Consider the following 20,519-nt stretch of genomic DNA (forward strand, 5'->3'; position numbering starts at 1 on the left):
TTATATTGTACAATCTTTACATACTAGGAGTGAGACAGGATTATGAAACAGTATACACTCTAGTAATATTTGTGTTTGGGGTTATTATGTGTGATATATGAATCTTTCATTAAGCTGTTCACCATACTTTCTTCGCATACTAATGTTTCTAAAATTAAAGATTAAGCTTGCATACTTAAATACATTTAGCTGTCTGAAACAAATTGTAGACATAAAAAAAGACTGGTGTGTTACATTACCTTGTCATTGGGAATTTGATGCAATATATGGATAATTTACTGACTTTACTATCTCTCCTGCTCAATCATTTTTCTTTTTTGGAACTTAGAAATTTCTCATTATAAGATAAGAAATCGCAATGAATTGCTATTCATCATCTTAAAACATGATGTAAAGAAAGAACTGGTACTTTATGTTGTTGCATTATTTTTATTCACTTTTCTTGCCTGTTGGCGATTCCTACTCCTAAGAATTAAAGCTAAATTTAAATCAAGCTATGAACTGCAAAAGATTGTTATTGATCTACACCAGAAGTTTTAAGTCCATTCAGAGTGGCAGTTTGACAAACGGGAAAATTCCAGCAAGAATAATTTTAATTAATTAATCAAAGCTGGACCATCAATGTAATTCAATATGATACAAACTTGAGAGTAGTTGGGGATGTAAGCGCCTGAGGAGAAAAATTGGATGATGTTTGGAAATCTGTCAGGAGTAAGAGAAAGTGAAGATTTATCTTGAGAAAAAGGAGAAAGGATTCTGTTTACAATCTTTGGGGTTTATGAGGGTGTCGCCACTATAGTTTTGATTGTTTAATAGTGGAAATTATTATTGTTGGCTCAAGAGCTTGATTTCAGTTATTAAGAGGATTAAATGTTTAGATCAGGACAACAGAAAATACCTGAGAATGGCTAAAGGATATTTCATAGAAATGGCAACTTGGGTGAGGTTATGGTCCAATCTTGTCAGACCATAACCTTGTAATAATGCACAATACTTGGTTATTTTAAGGTAAAAACCATGCAAATGAACATTGATGCCCCCCCTTCCAAGTTGGAAAATGGGAACCATTTGAAGTTTACATATACATTTTATAAGTATAACGTGTACAAATATTATACCAGCCATTCACTTTGAATGAGTTCTAAATTGAACTCATTCAACGAGCCACCTTAATTGGTGGCTTGTTGTTGCTACATGATTGTGTTTCACATCCATGTCTGGTGTGATGTTGCTTCAGAAAGTTGAGGATACTATTTATATATTCAGAATTTCTTTGACTTTCCCCTCTTTTAGATATTTAAGGTTAACATTTTAAATCTTAATTGAATTTTTAATAGAAAATCGTTTATAGAAATTACATATTGGCTTAATATTATAAAATTAAACAGTTTTAAAATTGTTAATATGGATATTTATTACATATTAATATCATATTTTTTATTTTAGGTTCTTTTCTAAGCTGCCAGGATAAATACATGTGTAAAAGATAGCAGTGATCTTCTAGATTTTTTTTTAATCAACTTCATATACAAGAGGCTGCAAAACCTCTAACACATCTGCTATGTGAGAGAAAGAACATATTGATGTATTTTTTTTTATTTGATAAACTGAAGAGACTGTTGTCCTTGGAGAAAATAGTGTAAAGTAAAGTTTTCCAAAGAATACAGGTAGATGGAATGAGAAGTTAATTCTGCAGATTTTGAAGCTAACTGATGAACATATTGACAAGCACTTGTGTGTATGCAGAAAGTAAAGGAATGGTCAGCAGCTGGTTCAGCAGAACGTTGTCCATGAAAATACCTATATAGGAGCATAAGGTATATGGAGAGACAAACAATCTCCATGAGAGGATGACTGGAGTGAGCATGTGATAGAAAGTTCATCAGCTAACTGGAAAGCATTAAGCATTTTTAAAATTTCTTATGCAACATCCCAAATGGGAAAATAATATTCTAATAATTTTCCTATATTGATGAGAAGTATCTTGAGTAGTGGGGGGGAAAACATCAGATTTTTTGGATATGGAGAGAGGCTATTAATGTGATGTACTTATTCCAGAAAGGCTTGGGTAAGAGTCATTCCGGAATGAGAGTCAGATCGATCTTGCATGGAGATCTGGGTATCAAAGGTGGAGATTAAGTGTGATGTTGCATGAAATAAGACAAAACTATTTTGTTAACAGAAGTTGACACACTTGTGCTCACTCTATTGAAAATTGGCAAAGGGATCAGTGTTACAGGTTGATTGTGGAGAATCTTGTACTTTGGAATATTTAAACAACAGGTCTAGTTCGTTGTTTAGTGAGATAAGGTCCTTTATGAATAGGCGAAAGAGCATGGAAAAGGACAGTACTCTGATCTCTTCTCTTCCCATGATTTTTTGTTTATCCACTTTTACATGTGAGCTTAGCTGTTTATTTGCAGATAATCTCATTGTATGCTTTCCTTGAGTCAGTGTTTTGACCCATATACTCTACTGTATATGGGTCATTACTCCATATATATATATATATATATATATATATATGTGGGAGTTGATTATTTTTAAAACTTTTAGTGCACATTCTTCTTTTCATAAATTTTTATCCTGGTATAGTATCTCCAGTATAGTATATACTTGTGTCTCAGACTAATCTCAACAATAACTTAATAAATAAGACTTCTTGTTCTCTCTCTCTCCATGTTATGTACATTTTTATGTTGGTTGTAGTAAAGACCATTCCATGTCTTAAGTAGGAATTCAGCATGTGCTTGCCATTATTATTAGCCCTTCTATTCCAAATTTTCAAAATATTTCTGTATGCCAGTGCTGTTTAGTTCTAAACAACAATTGGCTTATCCTTTCTAATGACTTGAATTCTACTTCTTTATACAACTTATAAGACAAGAAGATGTATTTAAACCTATGATCTGTTGCACCATAAGTTTAAATACATTGTATTTATGTCTGGTTTTGAAATTTGCCTACTTTACTCTTTGAGTTCAGAATTTAATCAAGGAATTCTTAATTGTGTTAGACTCATAATATCTGACTTATCTCTTGAGGGTATATACCAGATGATGGCGGTGAAAGTTTTGTTTTACATGGGTGTGTCAGAAATACATAGGCCCTGGTATGAAATTACAAGGAATTCCTGAACACAGGCACAATTTATTATTGTTGTGAAAATGTAAATTCTATTAACATTTTGTTGCCATTAGGTGATATTTTAATTGCAAGAAAGAAAAAAAAAAAAAAAAAGAAGAAGAAAAATTCCAACTCAACATTGGCACCATTCAAGATAGGCACAATCAACATAAGAAGTATCAACAGAAAAGAAATGGAACTGGCAGAAGAAGAATTAAGAGAAGCACCATGTCAACATCCTTGGTGTTACTTAAACAAAGGAGGTTAAAAGTGACATAACAGTTACAGACATTATATTCTTTCGCTAATGATCAGGGGGTTGGGGTGGCTATAGTATTCAATACTAAATATAAAGATCTTAAATGGCATGCAACATCAAGTAAATCATGGTATTAGCACGAAATGGGGGATTTGAACAATGGTACCTATTTGTGCATAGTCTTGGCACAAATAAGTCCAGCAAGTCTCATCCACAGTAGAATCTATTAATGAAGAATAGGGAAAATTGGAGAAGGCAGCTGATATAAAAAAAAAAAAAGTTGGTTCTTATTAGAGATCTAAACAGCAGAGCAGGAATAAATTACCAGTGTTGATAGCGATGTCTTTATAGTAGTTCAGAACGCGGGATTTGAAATGGGAATTGATCGCCACTTAGGTTTGACTAGATTAAAAATGAATTTCATATTGAAAACAAAAATAAGTACAAAAGTTTTTTAAGAAGAATCAAAGTTTCAGCAGCTTTTAGATCTTATTTGGGAAAAAATAAAAACATTTGTAAATAAGAATCAAAACTTGGAGACTCAATGCAGAATAAAGAAAACATTGATTGATTTGGTTAGAGGGGCACATGATGAAGTTGTCTACAAAAATAGAATAATCATAACCCCATGGTAGACTCAGGAAGTTAGAGGCATTCATGGAAAAGAAGCAGAAACCATGTCAAAAATTTCTGGCAAATTTCTAATCATGTGCTTTGAGAGAATACAGAGAAAAATGTAAGAAAGCTGTTAAAGTAACTAAACAAGGCTGCTAAATGAAACAAGAATCGACAGAACAGTGATAGAAAATACGTCAGGGACGTGATCAGGATACATATCAGTGCGGGGGGGGGGGGGGGTAGTCATAAACCTAAAATGTGGAAAGTCAACTGGAATAGATGTTTTACCAGAAATGCTTAAATATGGAACTGGAAAAAACTTTATAGTAGCTAGGTAGCATAATTCACAAAGTTGAATTCTAAGTAATTGATAGAACTGTCCCATCTATAAAAAGGTAAAACCATATAAGAATTAGAGGGATTTCCCCACAGGTAATATTTATGCAAACTTATTTGAGAAGAGGGTAAGAAAAATTCTAAAAAGAAGCTTGGCAAAGAACAGGGCAAGTAGGAGTTGTCAGTATTGTATTTGAAATAATGGGAATATAACATGGAATTTTATTTAAGTTTATACATATGAAAAAAAGCATGACAAGGTACTAAAAGAAAATCTGTTTAGAATGCTACTGAGCAATACATAGTCTATATTTGAATAGTAAGTCAGAATTTAGAATTGAAGGAGAAAGATGGTTTCATGTAAAATCAAGTGTGGACATTAGCTCCACCATTTATCATCATATTGAAAATTATCACATTGATAGAAATGGATTACGTTAAAGGAAAGTCTAAATAACTATCTTGGGAATGTTAATGTCAGCTCTTTATACAGATGGTGTTATACTCTTAAACAAATCCAGTAAAAGCCTGCAACTAATTTTGCTGCTATTAAGAAATTTGGTATGAAAATCAGTAATAAAAAGACTATCAGTAAGCAGGAACACTGAAAACATCAGCTGTTCTTAATGGGAAACCTGTAGAACAAATAAAAGAATTCAGCTTTTTAGGCTCAGTTTTTGGTGATGTCAAATTAAATATCAAGTAGACAACGAAATAAAGCTAGTATGGTGGGGAGCCAATTGATTTAATATGTATTGAATGAGAGATAAATTCGGCAAGGAAGGCAATGGGAAACCACCTTGCGTCATTGTCTCCCAGTAATCAGCTGCAACCCTCTCTAAGAGAGGAAGCCACAGGATCAGATCAGAGAGACAGGACAGTGTTAATCAGTTTTAACCTTTAGATATGAGTGCTGGGTAGGAAATAACACAATGAAAGAAGTGAATAAATCAATCATAAAATATAAAGATATTAGGGAGGAACTTGGTGGTGTTAGTATTCAACAATGTCTGAGAATAATTAATCTCAGTATGGGCACTTAAATAGAATGCAGTGGAAAGGTCAACAAACTGGTGTTTGGCAGAAAAAATACCCATGGGAAGACAAGATCTAGGCATATTGATGCATTAGATTTGCCTTAGAAGATTCGACACTGCCAGAGTCCTGATAGATATCAAATTAATTTGGAAGAAAACTGTTAGGCATGTAAACATTTCATCTAGTATACTGTCATAGTATCTTGTACACCCTGCATTAATGCATATAAGGAATTTGATGATAGTCATTTAGATTATTCCAATGCTATGACTGTGTTTTATGGTGGTGCTCCCCTCTCCTCCCTTTATTTTTTTAATTGATATTACTATTTTATATTATAGCAGATGTGATCATTTACAGTAAAGTTGTTTGCATTTGTTGGGTTATTAATAATAACAATTATTCTACTTTTTTGTGTTTTGATCATTAAAGAAAGGGGTAGTTAAACATAATTAAATGATTATTTAAAGAAAAAAAGGGCTTTTTGTCTGGTGAGTACTGTATGCAACTTTTTATGATAAGAAATTACTATTTGATAACTAGTTTTGTACATTTTCATGTAGTTCTTCAGATTAAAAACAAATGGGAGGGGTGAGAGATTTTCACAGAGAGAGAGAGAGAGAGATGCCTTTTGACCTAAAAGTTACATTTCAGTCACTATAAAAAAATATCCATGATGTTAAGATCACCTAAACAATCTCGTCCACCTCTTTATATGACTAGGAGTGTACAAAATCTCCTGTACTTATGACATTTCTTACATTGCACAGATCTTTTTTTTTTTTTTTTTTTTTTTTTTTAACTATATGTTGAAAATTTGTTTTTAATCTGAAGAAGTACACAAAAATGTTGTATGAAACTAGTTATTAAATAGTAATATCTTACAAAAAAAAAGTTACAATACTCAGCAGACAAAACAGCATGTATATATCAAGCCACGGAAACCTTAACTCATTAAAGAAAAGTAATTTAAAGTTAAAAAAATCTTATTGGCAAACTGTATTCTTTTTGTTTGAAATCATGATATAGTTGTTGATAATTGTAAATGAAATAATTATTCAATTATTCTGTAAAATGAATGCTGACTTGGAAAAGGTTATTTTTTATATATCTGATAATGAGCCCACCCATGATGGACTAATTACCAGATAAAATGTAAAGAAAACAAATACTATTGTTTTATAAATATATATATGTATATATATATATTTGTTTATATAAGTTTGTTTCTTCCTTAATTGTGAAACAGGAATCGTAATTTATAATTATTTCCTAGATAGATAAAGTTAGGGAAGTAATCAAGCTGGCAATATATAAGGCAGTGTTCAAACCATTTTTAACTTCATAGATCTGTGAATCAGGTTAGAAATAAAGCATTTGATCATAGACTGGAGACTACATATATGAGAGTTCTGAGGAAAATTGGAAAATGAACAGATTCCACCATTGGAGATAAGAGATTAGCAGAAAAAGTCCATTCCAATATAACTGTCAAAGATGGTTATATCGGAATGGTGGAACATTGCTTTAGAAGAACAGAATATAAGAACTAATCAGATCAGAGATCTGACAAAAAGATCGTGCTGGACTATTAGATAATGAAGACATGCACCAGAAAATGATATTTACAAATTATTCTTCTAGAGCCATACAGAGTTTATTCAAAACTATATTCTTTTCTTTGAAAGGAGAATATGATGTGGTTTCTTCTTGATATGTTGATATGAATTTTGCTGGATTTTTTACTGAAGGCACCTCATGCCAGATCATTTTGCTGTTTAAGGTTTTGCTTTGTTTTGGCTTACTTTGAAATTAAATTGTATATATTAATTATAATATAGAGTAAGCATCCTTTTATTTTTTTTTAAAATATCCACTTTAGAACCCAAAAGTAAAGCATGTTGTGGCGGCTGGTTTATTTAGGGTATAATAATATTTTAATAGTAATACTCATATTTCCTTAACACATGCACACCAGGCTGTGAAAAGCTAGCACATCATGTGGACACATTTTTACATATTGGGTAATATATAAAGCTAGTATTTGTGAACTGTCTTAATGATATAGAAAATCTCAGAAGTAATGCTGTCTTGATTCGTTATTAAAAAATCAGCTATTTACTTTTCAAAATATCGTGCTACATAAAATGAGTAGCTTCTTCATTTGGTGATAATTTGCATATTTCCTAGTGATTCACAAAACAGCAATTATAATTTAGTATACAAGTGGTCAATGCAAATTAAAGTGAGGAATAGATTTCAGTTCTTATGTACCCTACAGTTAAAATGCACATTGTGTAAACACACACCACACAGTCATGTTACTTTTATAAAATGATCATATTCTTTCTTTGATTCAATTTCAATATGACATCTTATTCTGTGTCAACTAAATCATGGCTAATGTTGATATGAATATCATCAGATTTCTTATTTCCAACTTTTTACCCATCATTTTGTATTTTGGTGGGTTATAATGTCATCTCTTTGCTTTATGCAGACGATGTTATACTTCTAAATATGTCTGCAAGATTCCCTGACTAAATTGAATAACTGTTGTAATAGATATGGTATGAAGGCCAGCAGTAAAAAGACAATGAAAATAGGCAGAATCGTTGAAAATGTCAAATGTGTTGTGAACGGAGAACCTGTGGAACAAGTAAAACATTTCAGCTACTTAGGCACGATTTTTAGTGAAGATGGTAAATTAAATATGGAAATAGACAACAGAATCAACAAAGCTGGTATGGTATGAAGTCAATTGAATAAATTAATTCTAACACTAAATTAGCTATATACAAGACGGTGTTCAAACCAGTTTTAACTTATGGATCTGAGAGCTGGGTCAGAAGTAAAACACTTTACCAAAGACTAGAGACCGCAGATATGAGAGTCCTGAGAAAGATTAGAGGCGTGAACAGATGGCATCAATGGCAATATCATATTAAAAACGAGGATATTAGGAAAGAACTTGGTATTGTCAGCATCCAGGAATGCATTAGCAGAGCTAATCTCAGGTGGTATGGTCACTTAAAAGAATGGGCGAGGAAAGATTAGCAAAACAAGTGTTCTCTGCCAGGTTGGCAGGAAAACGATCCAGAGGAAGACCAAGATATAGGTGAATTGATACTGTACAAAGTGCCTTAGATGATAGAAATATAAGATCTGATAATGTTGGAGTCTTGACAAATAACAGACTGATTTGGAGGAAAATTGTAGATAGGAAGCTATAATGATATTAATGATGCAAATTTTTCATGTAGTACTATCATATCGTGTACACCCCTTGAGGGTACATGGCAGGAATTTCATGAACTTTTTACCCCAAGTAATTTCCAAAAAAATAAAAAGAATGTCAAAGATTAGTAATTCTTATAAAAAATTTCATTTATTGATTATTTTAAAATAGGTGTTGTTCAGTATGGTTGGTGTGGGGGTTAGTATTGTATTGTGTGATTCACTAGGAATATTATTTTTTTGAAAACCAAAAAGAAATATGAATAAATATACCCAACAAGCACACAATAATTTGTCACATCCTACCCTATGGGCAAAGATAATAATATAATTTTTTGGTGTCTGGCATGAGTGTCTTAAGCATTAGAAGCTTGGAGCATAGCTCATTAGGAACTCAAAAACATTGGTTAATTGTTCACTGTATATTTGGCAGAGATAACTCCAATGGAACAGGCTTTGCATTCAGTCTGTCTTGTCATTGGAACCATTTGAAAAATTAACATGTTAGGGGGTTCTGGAATATTACCATGTTTATCTAAGTGTTTTGAGAATATAATAAGCATTGATTATGGTTCAAATTTCTAATGTTGAAATTTTTATTAGCCAGAATTGCAAGTAATTTATAGTTTAATACTTTGTATTGTGTGCAAAACCTCACATCGTAACAACATGGTTTAGGGGATTTGTGTATGTAAGAAAATCATGTTTTAAATCATATTCATGAAAACGCTATTAATTTTTTATGTGTTTTGTTTTTATTAAATGTGAAAAAAAACTAGTTTGTACCTTATTATAGGTCATGCCAAAAAGAACCAATAGACCTGGTATAAGCACAACAAATAGACCTCCACGGGGTAGAGTTAGGCGTGTGTATAGAACAGCTTATTATGGATATAGGCCTGTCAGAAGGGCCTTCAGGTAAGTTCTGGTATATATTTTGTTTTGCATTTAGAAGAAAATATACAAAGAAGACTAGGAGGAAACTACATCTCATTACATTTTTTTATATAATAAATTTGAATTCAGCTTTCAGAGGCTCATATTGTTGAAAGAATTTCAGTTTTTTTGAGTTGTATGACTATAATCAGATATATTATGAATTCAAAACAATTTTTTCATGTGTTAATGTATCCATTGTGAAAATTCTTGAATAACTATTTAAAATCATTTTGTTGTTAAAATTGTATAAAACATAATCTCTGCTTATTACAGTCGACTTTCACTACAGAAGATTTTCCACGATAATAAACTATTTCTTCAGCACTTGTGAGTTAGCTATAATGAGAGCTGACTGTACCAAGAAATGATTAAACTTAGAATGAAAACTCACCTTGCTGTTGATACCTTCAGGAATTTATATAGTAATAACTCAGGCTGGAATATCAATTATTTGCAGTGTTTAATGTATCCATGGGGACAGACAGTCTTCCATATATGTTTGGGTAAGTTTTATAGGAGTGCACTGAGTATTAATAGAATAATTTGCACCCTGCAAAATTGAACATTTCCCAGAGGTAAAAAAAAAAAATAATGTGAGTAATATTTCATTGTACAATATTTTGTTACAATGAAATGTCATGTTCATTTTTCAATGGGAGTTTTATGTGAAAGAGAGATTGGTTTCTGTCTCAGCTGTTGGAAATTGAAATGATCCGTACTGAAATTTTCTAAGAATCTGGGAAGAGGTAAGATCAACAGATGAATGTTTCTGAGAATGCATTAGTTCTGGTGAAATACAATCTTAAAGGATAGGATATGGGGCACGTATATAAATTTTTGTAATTCATTTTCACATACAATTCATCACAAATATTCAGTTGTGTTTGTCTTTCTAAGTATTCACATTTGTCATCTCTGTGTGATATTCATTTTCTTATGAGTGAAGTGAGATTCATTTTGTTAAAGCCATCATTGGTCTGGTTGACCAGGTGGATGGCATACCTACTCTCCATTCACTTAGCTGTGGGTATAGATGTTTTGGGGTGTCTTAGTTAGATGAATGTCATTCCTATGTGTGAGGCCACCACCTCACTTACTGGAATCCTGAAGTGGCTTAAAAAAGCACTATGCAAAGTTTCTAGATTATCTGATCTTTTTGCCTACTCACAATACAAATATTAATGTGCTATGAGTTTACATCTAGGTTTACTGTACATAATGAGTGGAATTTATACACACACACATATATTAGCAGATGTAGAATGACAACCTTTGCTATTTTAATTGCTGATTTCTCACTTGATAATCATCACTTGCGAACTTGCTTTCAACACCTAGTGTTTTGTCATATTTTAATATATATGTCGAATGTGCATGTGTTTATAGAATGATTTTTGTTTTGTGAGGATGAGACTTAAAGCTAGTCAGGAATAAAAGTTTTAGGAAAATTTTAACTTATTACCCCTATCCAAGCTTGACTGAAGAGGAAAGGCTAAATTAGCTGGGTTAATTCTAATTTTATGGAAATGATTTTAATTTGTTATTACATGAATTAGTGACAAAATTATTGAGTGATATGGAAGAATGAGCCAGAAGTCGGTTATAAGTAAAGTTTAGCAGTTTTGTTAGAACGTTCATCTATCATTCAGAAACTGTTTTTTTGTTATGCAAAAATGCAGAATAATTTTTCTTGTATATATTTCAGGGATTTGATAGCAGTTTATTTTCAATCTGAGAGAAACACTTATTAATGTGAGTGACTGTTTCATATGTAGAACCACATCTAAAACAATCCCAATGTTGTGTGTGTAGAAACAGTTGTATTATCCTTGTGGTGAATTCTTCACCACAAGGATACCACAGATGCTGCTGTAGTCTTATGATGCATTTCTTACATTATATGCTCGAACACAACAAGAACCATTGTTGATTCAGTTTTAGTTGATGCCTAGAACTTTTTCTAAGCCCTTTTCAGCCATCTCTTGAGTTAATGTAGGCAAGTTAAGGTTTTCCTCTCAGACATTTTTAACCTTGTGCTTCAGGGTTTTGGATTGTGAGATAGTAACAACTACACCCCAATTCCTCTGGAATCATTGATAGCATGTACTCAGCTTTTGGTGACTAAGGATGGCTGTTTCACAATTTTCAAAAGTAAAAGAACCTCACTTTGGGTAATGAAATGGCATTAAAGAATTTATAATTTATGTCTCAGTATCTGTGGTTACATATAGCATTATTTCCTCCCCTTATTTCTGCAAGTCATTCAGAACAGCATAAATGTGATGAAAGTGTACTTCATAAATAGAATATAAAGAAATTTCTGGAATGATGAAAATAGACAAACTTTGAAAACATCAACTGCATTTTCAATGGTAAACCCATAGTAAATTGGTGCCATGTATAAGCATGGATTAGGAGAGAATGAATATAATCTTATTTTTGGAAAGCTACAGGTTAATCTTTGGGGATACGTCATAGTAGCAGTGTTAGCAGTTGAACTATAAATAGATATTAGGCAGGTGTTGCCCATGTTATTGTAGGTTTAACAAAATTGGGTGGAAATCAGAGATGCCAATTCATCTCTGAAACAAGATCTCTGTTTACCTAATGATTCATTAGTTATCCATTTCATCTTGGTATCAGGTATTCTATCTAGAGAAATGGGATGCATTCAAATAGGTAGAGTCCCTCACAGTTTTTCTTCTGTATATCTTATTCCTTTGTTGCCATTATCTATGCTGATATATGAAAAAAAACCTGTCAGTTTTGGACCAAATAATAAGCCTAGGCTACTTTCTAGCACCTGTAGATTGGCAGACTAGATAGAGACTATGGCTTGAAAAAGCAGAAGTGAATTTCCCATCTTGAACTAGAGGAAGGAATGAAGATATAGCTGTGAAATTTCTAGATCAAAACATTTAATCCTAGTACTAGTGAAGTTTCTGTTTCCTTTTTTGGACAAACACCATTAATAAATTTTTATATTGAAATAAATTTCATTGAGTTTTATTATAGTAAACATCAAAGTAGTTGTATTTAAGTGAGGTCAGCACTAGTTTGCACAACTTCTGTGCTTTCATTCAGAAAGCAGCTGGTCTAGGATGCTATGACATGCATTTGCCTCAGTATGGTGTTAATTTATTGAGCAAGGATGATAGGAAAGGTCCATTTAGTCAAGTCATATTTAAGCATACTCTTGATGCTGTTAGAAAAAAAATTGAAAAAGAATATGAATAAATAAAAGGCAAAAAATGGATAAAGTAGATTAAAAATAGCACCATGTTATTTATTTTATTTTTTAAGAAGTAAAATATTTCAGCTTGGGCATTTTTTTTTACTTTTTTTTTTTTAGTGAAGATGGAAAATTAAATATTGAAAATTGACAAAGCAAACCAGGTATGGTGAAAGAGCCAGTGAAATAAGAGAAAAAATCCAAAACACTACACTCATCTTAACCGTTGAGTCTGAAAGTGTAGAAGAGGATAGTTGTCAAAGATGAGTAGATACGAGAGTTCTGGGCAAAATTAGAACTATAGTATTGAACAGAGGATTGTTGCCCTGTTCGGTTTCTGCCTGGTCTCCAGTGAAAACCAACCGTTTGAAACAACTGTTGGGCCAGCAAAATATCCATGCTAATAAAAGGCAAATACAGAGTCCATAAAAAAAATGTATGCACACTTTAACAGGTGTCAAAGTTGGATCGAATTACAGTAGCAATGTGTAGTATGATGTTCTCTCAAAATATGTCATTACTCATGTGAATATTAGCATCTGCATGTGACCGGTAGGACAGTCAGACATTCAACACCATAGCCAAGGAAGCAGAACATGTTGCTGTGTGCGAAGCCTCCTGGATCTTCCCTTGTACACATCACACGCGGTACCATGGGTCTCGTACTTATCACAAATACGTGCAATTGTCAGTTGTGTTGCAAACTCACGCCTCCATTGTCGTTGAACTTTAACAACATTCTCAAATTTGAAATAGCACTTTAAAATAGTCTTGCGTTCCTCAAACAACAATTGCACTTGGCCATTTTGTTTGACTGTCCAACCGGTCACGTGTTGATGCTATTATTCATATGAGTAACGACATCTTTTGAGAGTACATCGTCGAATAAATTCATACACATTTTTTCAACTGATTCTGTATACAGACTCCTAGACATCTGTGTCGTTTCTTTCTTTTAAGTAGTGCAAGCCAAGCCATAAATTCTCAGAACTTTTGTTTCATTTATGTGGTTTTAAAATGGTGAGTATTTATATCCTGTTTTTTTTTTTTTTTTTTTTTTTTTTTTTTTTTTTTTTTTTTTTTTATACTCATGAAAGGCTGTAAGGTTATAGTACATAATTATCGAGTGTGCTATGGGTTACTTTTATTTATTTTTTACTTAGATAGTCTGGAAATTCTGCTCTAGAAACCAAACATGTAGCTTTTCAATCCACTTCAGGTCTCCAATAAAATTGTATATAACTACTAGTGTCAAGTATAACTTATGGTAATTTGATGATTTTTCAAAGTAGATGTGTCAGATCTGCAATCTCACTTTGACCCACTAAATAGGAATGCTGTTTTATCCTTGTTTCTGTTTGACATTGCTATATGCATGCCATCTTGTTTTATAAGTTAGACATTCACTGGGAAATTTATTTTTTCATTGACTTAGAGACCATCCTTAACAAAAAAGAGTTCACAACAACAACAGATTCAGTTATTCTTACAGATAGCTAACTCTTGCAATTTCAAGTGCTCTTATCAGACACACTTCTGTTGACATTGCAATAATGAATTGGCATTCATCTTGATTGCATACAGTACTAACATTTCAATTTCCAGATATTTTGTGGTTTTCCAGAAGCACTCACTGTCTGTTAACTTTGCTAGCTAATGTCTTCTTATTTGCTACTCTCTTTTTGCACAGTGCCCACTTTTTAATGTAATCTTACAATGATTTCAATATACTTTGCTTTGATAGCCTATTTAAAGTAACCTCAGCCTGCACTGATTGCTCTCCAATTAAATGTTATGCACAGTACCCAGAGGTTTTTCAGCAACAGTAAATAATCTGAACCTCATATTATTCATGCAGATCATATTTCCAGATACACAGAACAACTGAGACAGATGCAGACATCTGACAGAATGTTAATCAGTATATGAAACAAAACATTGCTTGAAAAAGTATGATGCTGACTTTTGTGTGGGTGGGTAAATTTATAACTTACTGTTGCTTTCTTCTTTCAGATAAAAATGACAAGTATAGAAAATATTGAAAGTTTCATAAAATTTGTAAATAAACGGAAGTGAAAGAATAGCATTCTGTCTCATTACATAACAAAAAAGTAAGCATCAGTTCATTCATATTCATACAGAGTGTAATATGCTTCTGAATGTTTGAGTATAGAAAGATCGCTCTTTCCTTAAAATTGAACTAAGAATTGTTTTTCATTAGAAGACAGAAGTGATGGTGCGTTTCACTTTGATGGGAGGTATGCATTTTGTAAAATCAATAATATAACCAGGACAGAACAACCACTTGTTAATTTCTACAGCCATTATTGTAGAATGTGACAGAATTACTAGCAAGATGAGCTAGATTTTCTCAAATACCATCAAATAGTTTAAGGGAGGAAACTACGTGCAATATATTTAATAAGGCATTCTGATAATGTTAGCTTTGACTATGAAATAATGTCTAAAAAATTAATTCATGATTTTTGTAGCATTAAATTTATATAGTATAACTTTGGCATTATGCTTCTTATAGGGGAAAAGTAATTGGGTGTTGTATCCACAAGACATTATTCCAAATTTTAGTATCATTGGTATTGTTCTTTAAGTTGGTTTATTATATTTAAACTATCTGATATTTCAATTAATATTCTTTTATTAATTTAAATCCATAAATGTTCTAACACTGCAGTTATGTTAGTTGAAATGCATTCAACTAACATAACTGCAGTTGAAATTAATTCAGCCATGAATCAATTTAGGCTCAGTGTTATAAGAATGACAGAAATCAAAAAATAATTTGTCTCAGTCTCACTATAAGAATAAGATTAAGAATGCAATCAAATGTCAAAGTTAGTGTTTTATTCAGGAGTCTTAATTTGACTTTGTTAAGTGTTTTAAATTTAAGGAAAAAAATGTGCAAAATGTAATTTTCTAATACGCTAACCTTGATCTGTGTGTGAGAGATATGACATTACCCTATTTTGATTCATCCTTAAATGGATAGAGAATGTCATTAAGATCAACTCTTACTACACTGTGTACTTGAAAGGGCTAAAGAAATAATTTATGCTACTTAGCTATAGTGCAATAGCATTGAAACCGTAGTACTCGAGGTCAATGCTAGGAGACTTTATAAAATAGTTTCTTGTGGCAAGTATGTTAATTGATTATGATTATAACATTTTCTAGTTTGTGTCTTGTATTGATAGAGGCATTTCCTCTTTTTTAACCACTCTTGGGTATATAACATGCTGCACACTTTTAACTGTGTGTGTGTGGGGGGGGGGGGCTGTTTTCTGAGTTGTAATTTCTGGTGATGTTAGTAGATTTAGCCTGTGCTTACTGGAAACTCCTGTTGTTAACTCTTTAAAAAAAAAAGAAAAAAAAAAAAAGAAAATAGATCAGAGCTATTTCTTCTCTGCATGCCAAATACATCATAATAATCGGATGAATGTAGTAATAATGTTAGATTTTCCTATAACACTGCTGTAATTCCACAATACCTCCCATTCTGCACTTAGAAACCTCATGTTTTCTATTATTTGGGTTTTTAAAAAAAATGATTTTTTTAGATTCGAGTCATAATTTTTACACAGAACCTGGGTTTGACAAAAGTGGGGTCTTCTCAAGCATGAAGGTTTTTTTTTTTTTTTTATGGTGGGGGGACAGTGTTTCATCTCCCATTAAATGAGCTGTTAGAAAAGAAATATTAAGAAAATTTCTGGCTATTTTGTTTCTGTACTCTTATTTTCATAGACTAATACAATTAGCATGCTGAATGCAAAGGTGCAATATAACAGTTTTGCTCTATTCTTCTTAGGAGTGGAATGTCATCAAGAATTGCACATGTGCCAGTTCATTAATTTCAATTATTTTAGGGAATATTAATTGTTATGATGCTATATAATATAGTGGCTAGTTATAATTGATCGTCATGTTCCATTCTGATAGGTAGGGTGTGAATGTCATCACAACGTGGAAATCATGATGGAAAATACAGTTCCCTTGAAGTAAACCTTCAAGAGGACTGGATTCCAAATTTATTGAACAAAAGTTTGCCACAGAAAAATGTTATTGAAATAAAGAAATATAGAAATGCAAATATTAATTGCAGTTATATGTATTATCAGTGTCAGAAATTAGTATTAATATGTGTTGGCAAGAATTTCTTTGACACTCATGGAAATATTTATACTGCATTTTCTTCTCATTCAGTACATTTAGAAAGGTTAATCTTTGAGGTGCGTATAGCATAACTGTAAACAACAAAATTACATGATAGCCACAGTAATAAACTTTACTGAAAGTGCAGATGTTTTGTACTGAAAATGACTACATCATCAGTGTGTAGAAACAAGAAAATCAAAGAATGGGAATACAAGATACATACAACTATCTTTAGCTGGTGTTTGCCAGATGTAATTTGACATGTTTTGAACAGGCCATCCATTCTGTTGTTGTTGGGGTGTGGAATTAATGAACATCAGTACTGCATTGAATACGTGAAACCAATACTATGCTGTGCCAGACCAGACTTTTTAGTCTGGTCTGGCACAACATAGTATTGGCACTAAACATGCAATCCTGTGAAATGAAGTTTATCCTCTCCACAGAAGCAGTCTTAAGTATGTACACCTTTTCAAATAAAATTTTGAAGCCCTTTTACATCAGCCTGACCTGAATTGGAACAAAACTTCCCCCACACTTTTGGTAGATTCTCATTTTATGTGTAAACAACAAAACCAGTTTTAATATTTATTAATATTAATTTCTAGCTCATGGCAACTGTTTTTAATTGGTAAACCGATTGTTGTATGTACCTTATATTCCTGTTCTTTGATTTGCTCGTTGTTTCTACATACTAATGACGTACTGTTATTTTCAGTATGAAATATCTGTACTTTCATTAAAGTTTTACTGTGCTTATCGTGTATTGTTCTTTTTAGAAAAGTTTAAGTTCCAACTCTTAGTCAGGTACAGGCGTTAGTCATCAGGTTATTGCCAAAGAAATTTTTGCCATTTTCTGAAATAAGTGTAAGGGTCTTATGAGATTTGGAAATGTTTTAATACCAAAAAAAAAAAAAAATGGATTGAAGTCATTTCTTTGCAATTAAGCGTTCTTATTTTCTATTTCTTGGAAAGAAGTTGCAGTGCCCATGCAACATGCTAAACTCAATATATTTTGGTAATAACTGTCTCTCCATCCTCACAATGAAATGACATAATTTATTATAGGCTTATGTGTAATTCCTTAAATTTACTTGCATTTTCCAAATTTACATGAAAATGTTATGTCGCACCATTCAGGTGGCTGGAAAAATGCACTACTTACTGAACCACTCTTGGGACATGGTAGAATCAGTTGTTGCCATGGAAACGGGAGATTTGGGATATTACATCTTTCCAAGTCCTGGTCGATAATTTTTTTTTATTATATAAAGAGAAAATATTTTAATGAATGTGTTAGTTTTTCAAATGCTAATATATAAACTTAGAAATACACACAATTTTGAATCATAATGAAGGAGGGACGATTGTTGGGGTTTCTAAAATTTTAGAATTACTTTATCAGCAGTTGATTTGTCAAATTCTGCATTAGCGGAATTTCTTAATTCCTACATGCACTCTTCATTACAATACTCCAGTGTCATACAACAAATTATAGCAATAAATCAAGTTTAATTGAATATTAAGTAAATTTATGTAATTATTTAAGCCAATGTATATTATTAAAATTTTTTATATACTGTTCAATAAATTTCTTTACTGCATGAATATTCAAGATAATAACCAATGTTCATTATCTTTCTTTTGAGGTTTGATGGCCTTTATTTGTGAATGAGACTTTCAAATCTGCTGTCAGGGAGTTAAGTATGTTCCAGGATATGACACAAACTTTTGTTTTTCCAGAATAGTTCTTTCTACTTTGCAATTTAATGTTAGTTATTAGTGTTGTTAACGAGTGCTTTTTTTGGCACACATTTTTGGATAAGTCATTTCTAAAAATTAGTGGAGAATATGGACTTATTCCAAGATTTGCCCATGGAATATTTCAGAAAGTATATAAGGATTGTATTGAAATCTGTAATATCAGAATAAAAAGAGTAGACACCTTAATGCCTATAAGTACAAAATTTTTTGTAACAATGAAGTAATGAATGATAAGGAAAAAAGATGCCCAACAAATTGGAAATAATACAAAATAATCTGAGATTAGCATATAGAATTCAACAGATGCATGGAGCACAGTTTTGGAAGTACATTTGGATATTTATCTGCAAAGAACTTAGTAATTCAGTGACACCAAGAAATTAAATGGGGAGTTATATAACAAGAATAATAAATTTTTTCACAAGAAAATGGATGGAATAAAACCACAGAGATCTGTATGATGAAAGTAATGTAAAAGCTTTAGGAAGGTTGGGGGGGGGGTAACAATTCTGGTTCTGGACAAGCAGATCCAAAAAAAAAAAAAACTAAATGTAAAGAGAAAATGATGAACCAGGATATGATAAGGTAATGTAGAGATATATTTTCACTTTAAGACAGATTGTTGAGAAATCGGAATATAACAAGAAGCTGTATTTAAGTTTTGTTTCATAAATCCGGAAAAGACATATGACCAGGTGTAAAGAAGAATTCTGGCTGTTAAAATGCTACAATTATATGGCGTAGATAGGATATTATATTGAGCAATATTATAGTCTGTATTTGAAATGTAGATCAGCAGTTAGAATTGAAGATGGTTTGCTGTTTGGTAAGAAGCAAAGTTGGCATTAGGCTTGGTATCAAAATTAGAGATATTTATTTCAGCTTTATACTTTATGCAGAATTCCCTAACTAAATTAAATAACTGCTATTATAAATTTGGTATAAAAATCAGTAATAAAAAGACAAACTATAAAATTAGGCAAATATCGAAAAAATCAAATGCATCCTGAATGGGGAACCTGTAGAACGAATAAAATATTTTACTTATTTAGGCACAAATTTTAGGAAAGGCAGCATAATTAGCAAGCTGGTATGGTAGGAAGTCAGCAGAATAAATTTATATGGAATAAGAAGAAATTATCAAAACACTAGTTGCTATATATGAGTGTTCAAACTAATTTTAACTTATGGGTTCAACAGCTAGGACAGAAATAAAACACTCGATGAAAGTTCTGAGAAAAAATTGGGGAGTGAACAGATGGCACCAGTGAGAGAATAATCAAAAAAAAATAAGGATATTAAGAAGCAGCTTGACATTGTTAGCATTTAGAAAGGTGTAAGCAGAGCTAATCTAAGGTGGTATGGTCACTTAAACAGAATAGAAGAAGGAAGGTTAACAGATCAAAGAGTTTGTTACCAAGATGTTTCAGAAAAGATTCATAAGAAAGCCAAGATCTAATCTGAATGATTCAGTAAGAAGTGTCTGAGAAGATGGAAATGTAAGATCATGTTAATTTGGTGGGAAACTGTCATAGGAAATTGGTACTACATGAAAAGTTTACATCATTACTGTTATATCCTGTACACCTTGAGGTTACACATGAGGAATTTGGTGATATTGTCATTAATGCACCTAGTATAGGAACATTTGGAATTTGCATGCTGCTATATAATCTGTTTCTTTCAACATAAATATGGATGAATAATAATAATTTTATTAGTGGCTTGTCTAAAAAATTGCAAATACTCAAAAATTAAAGGACTTAAAAATGACTTGATATCGAAGAACAAATATTGTAA

At 32.0% G+C, this 20,519-nt stretch overlaps 1 protein-coding gene across 1 annotated transcript in view; it reads left to right on the plus strand.

Annotated features, from left to right (window-relative positions):
• The window catches only part of Pabp2 (poly(A) binding protein nuclear 1), a 50,127-nt gene that overhangs the window by 23,372 nt on the left and 6,236 nt on the right, over positions 1-20,519 (plus strand). Inside the window, exon 7 of the mRNA XM_090398255.1 lies at positions 9,411-9,532. Coding sequence (XP_090254381.1) covers positions 9,411-9,532 — 122 coding nt within the window. The remainder of the gene's footprint in view (positions 1-9,410; positions 9,533-20,519) is intronic.

Source organism: Typopeltis vanoorti, chromosome 9 (genome assembly GCF_054136105.1).
Source record: "Typopeltis vanoorti isolate ZY-2024b chromosome 9, IOZ_Tvanoo_1.0, whole genome shotgun sequence".
NCBI classification, from domain to species: domain Eukaryota; kingdom Metazoa; phylum Arthropoda; class Arachnida; order Uropygi; family Thelyphonidae; genus Typopeltis; species Typopeltis vanoorti.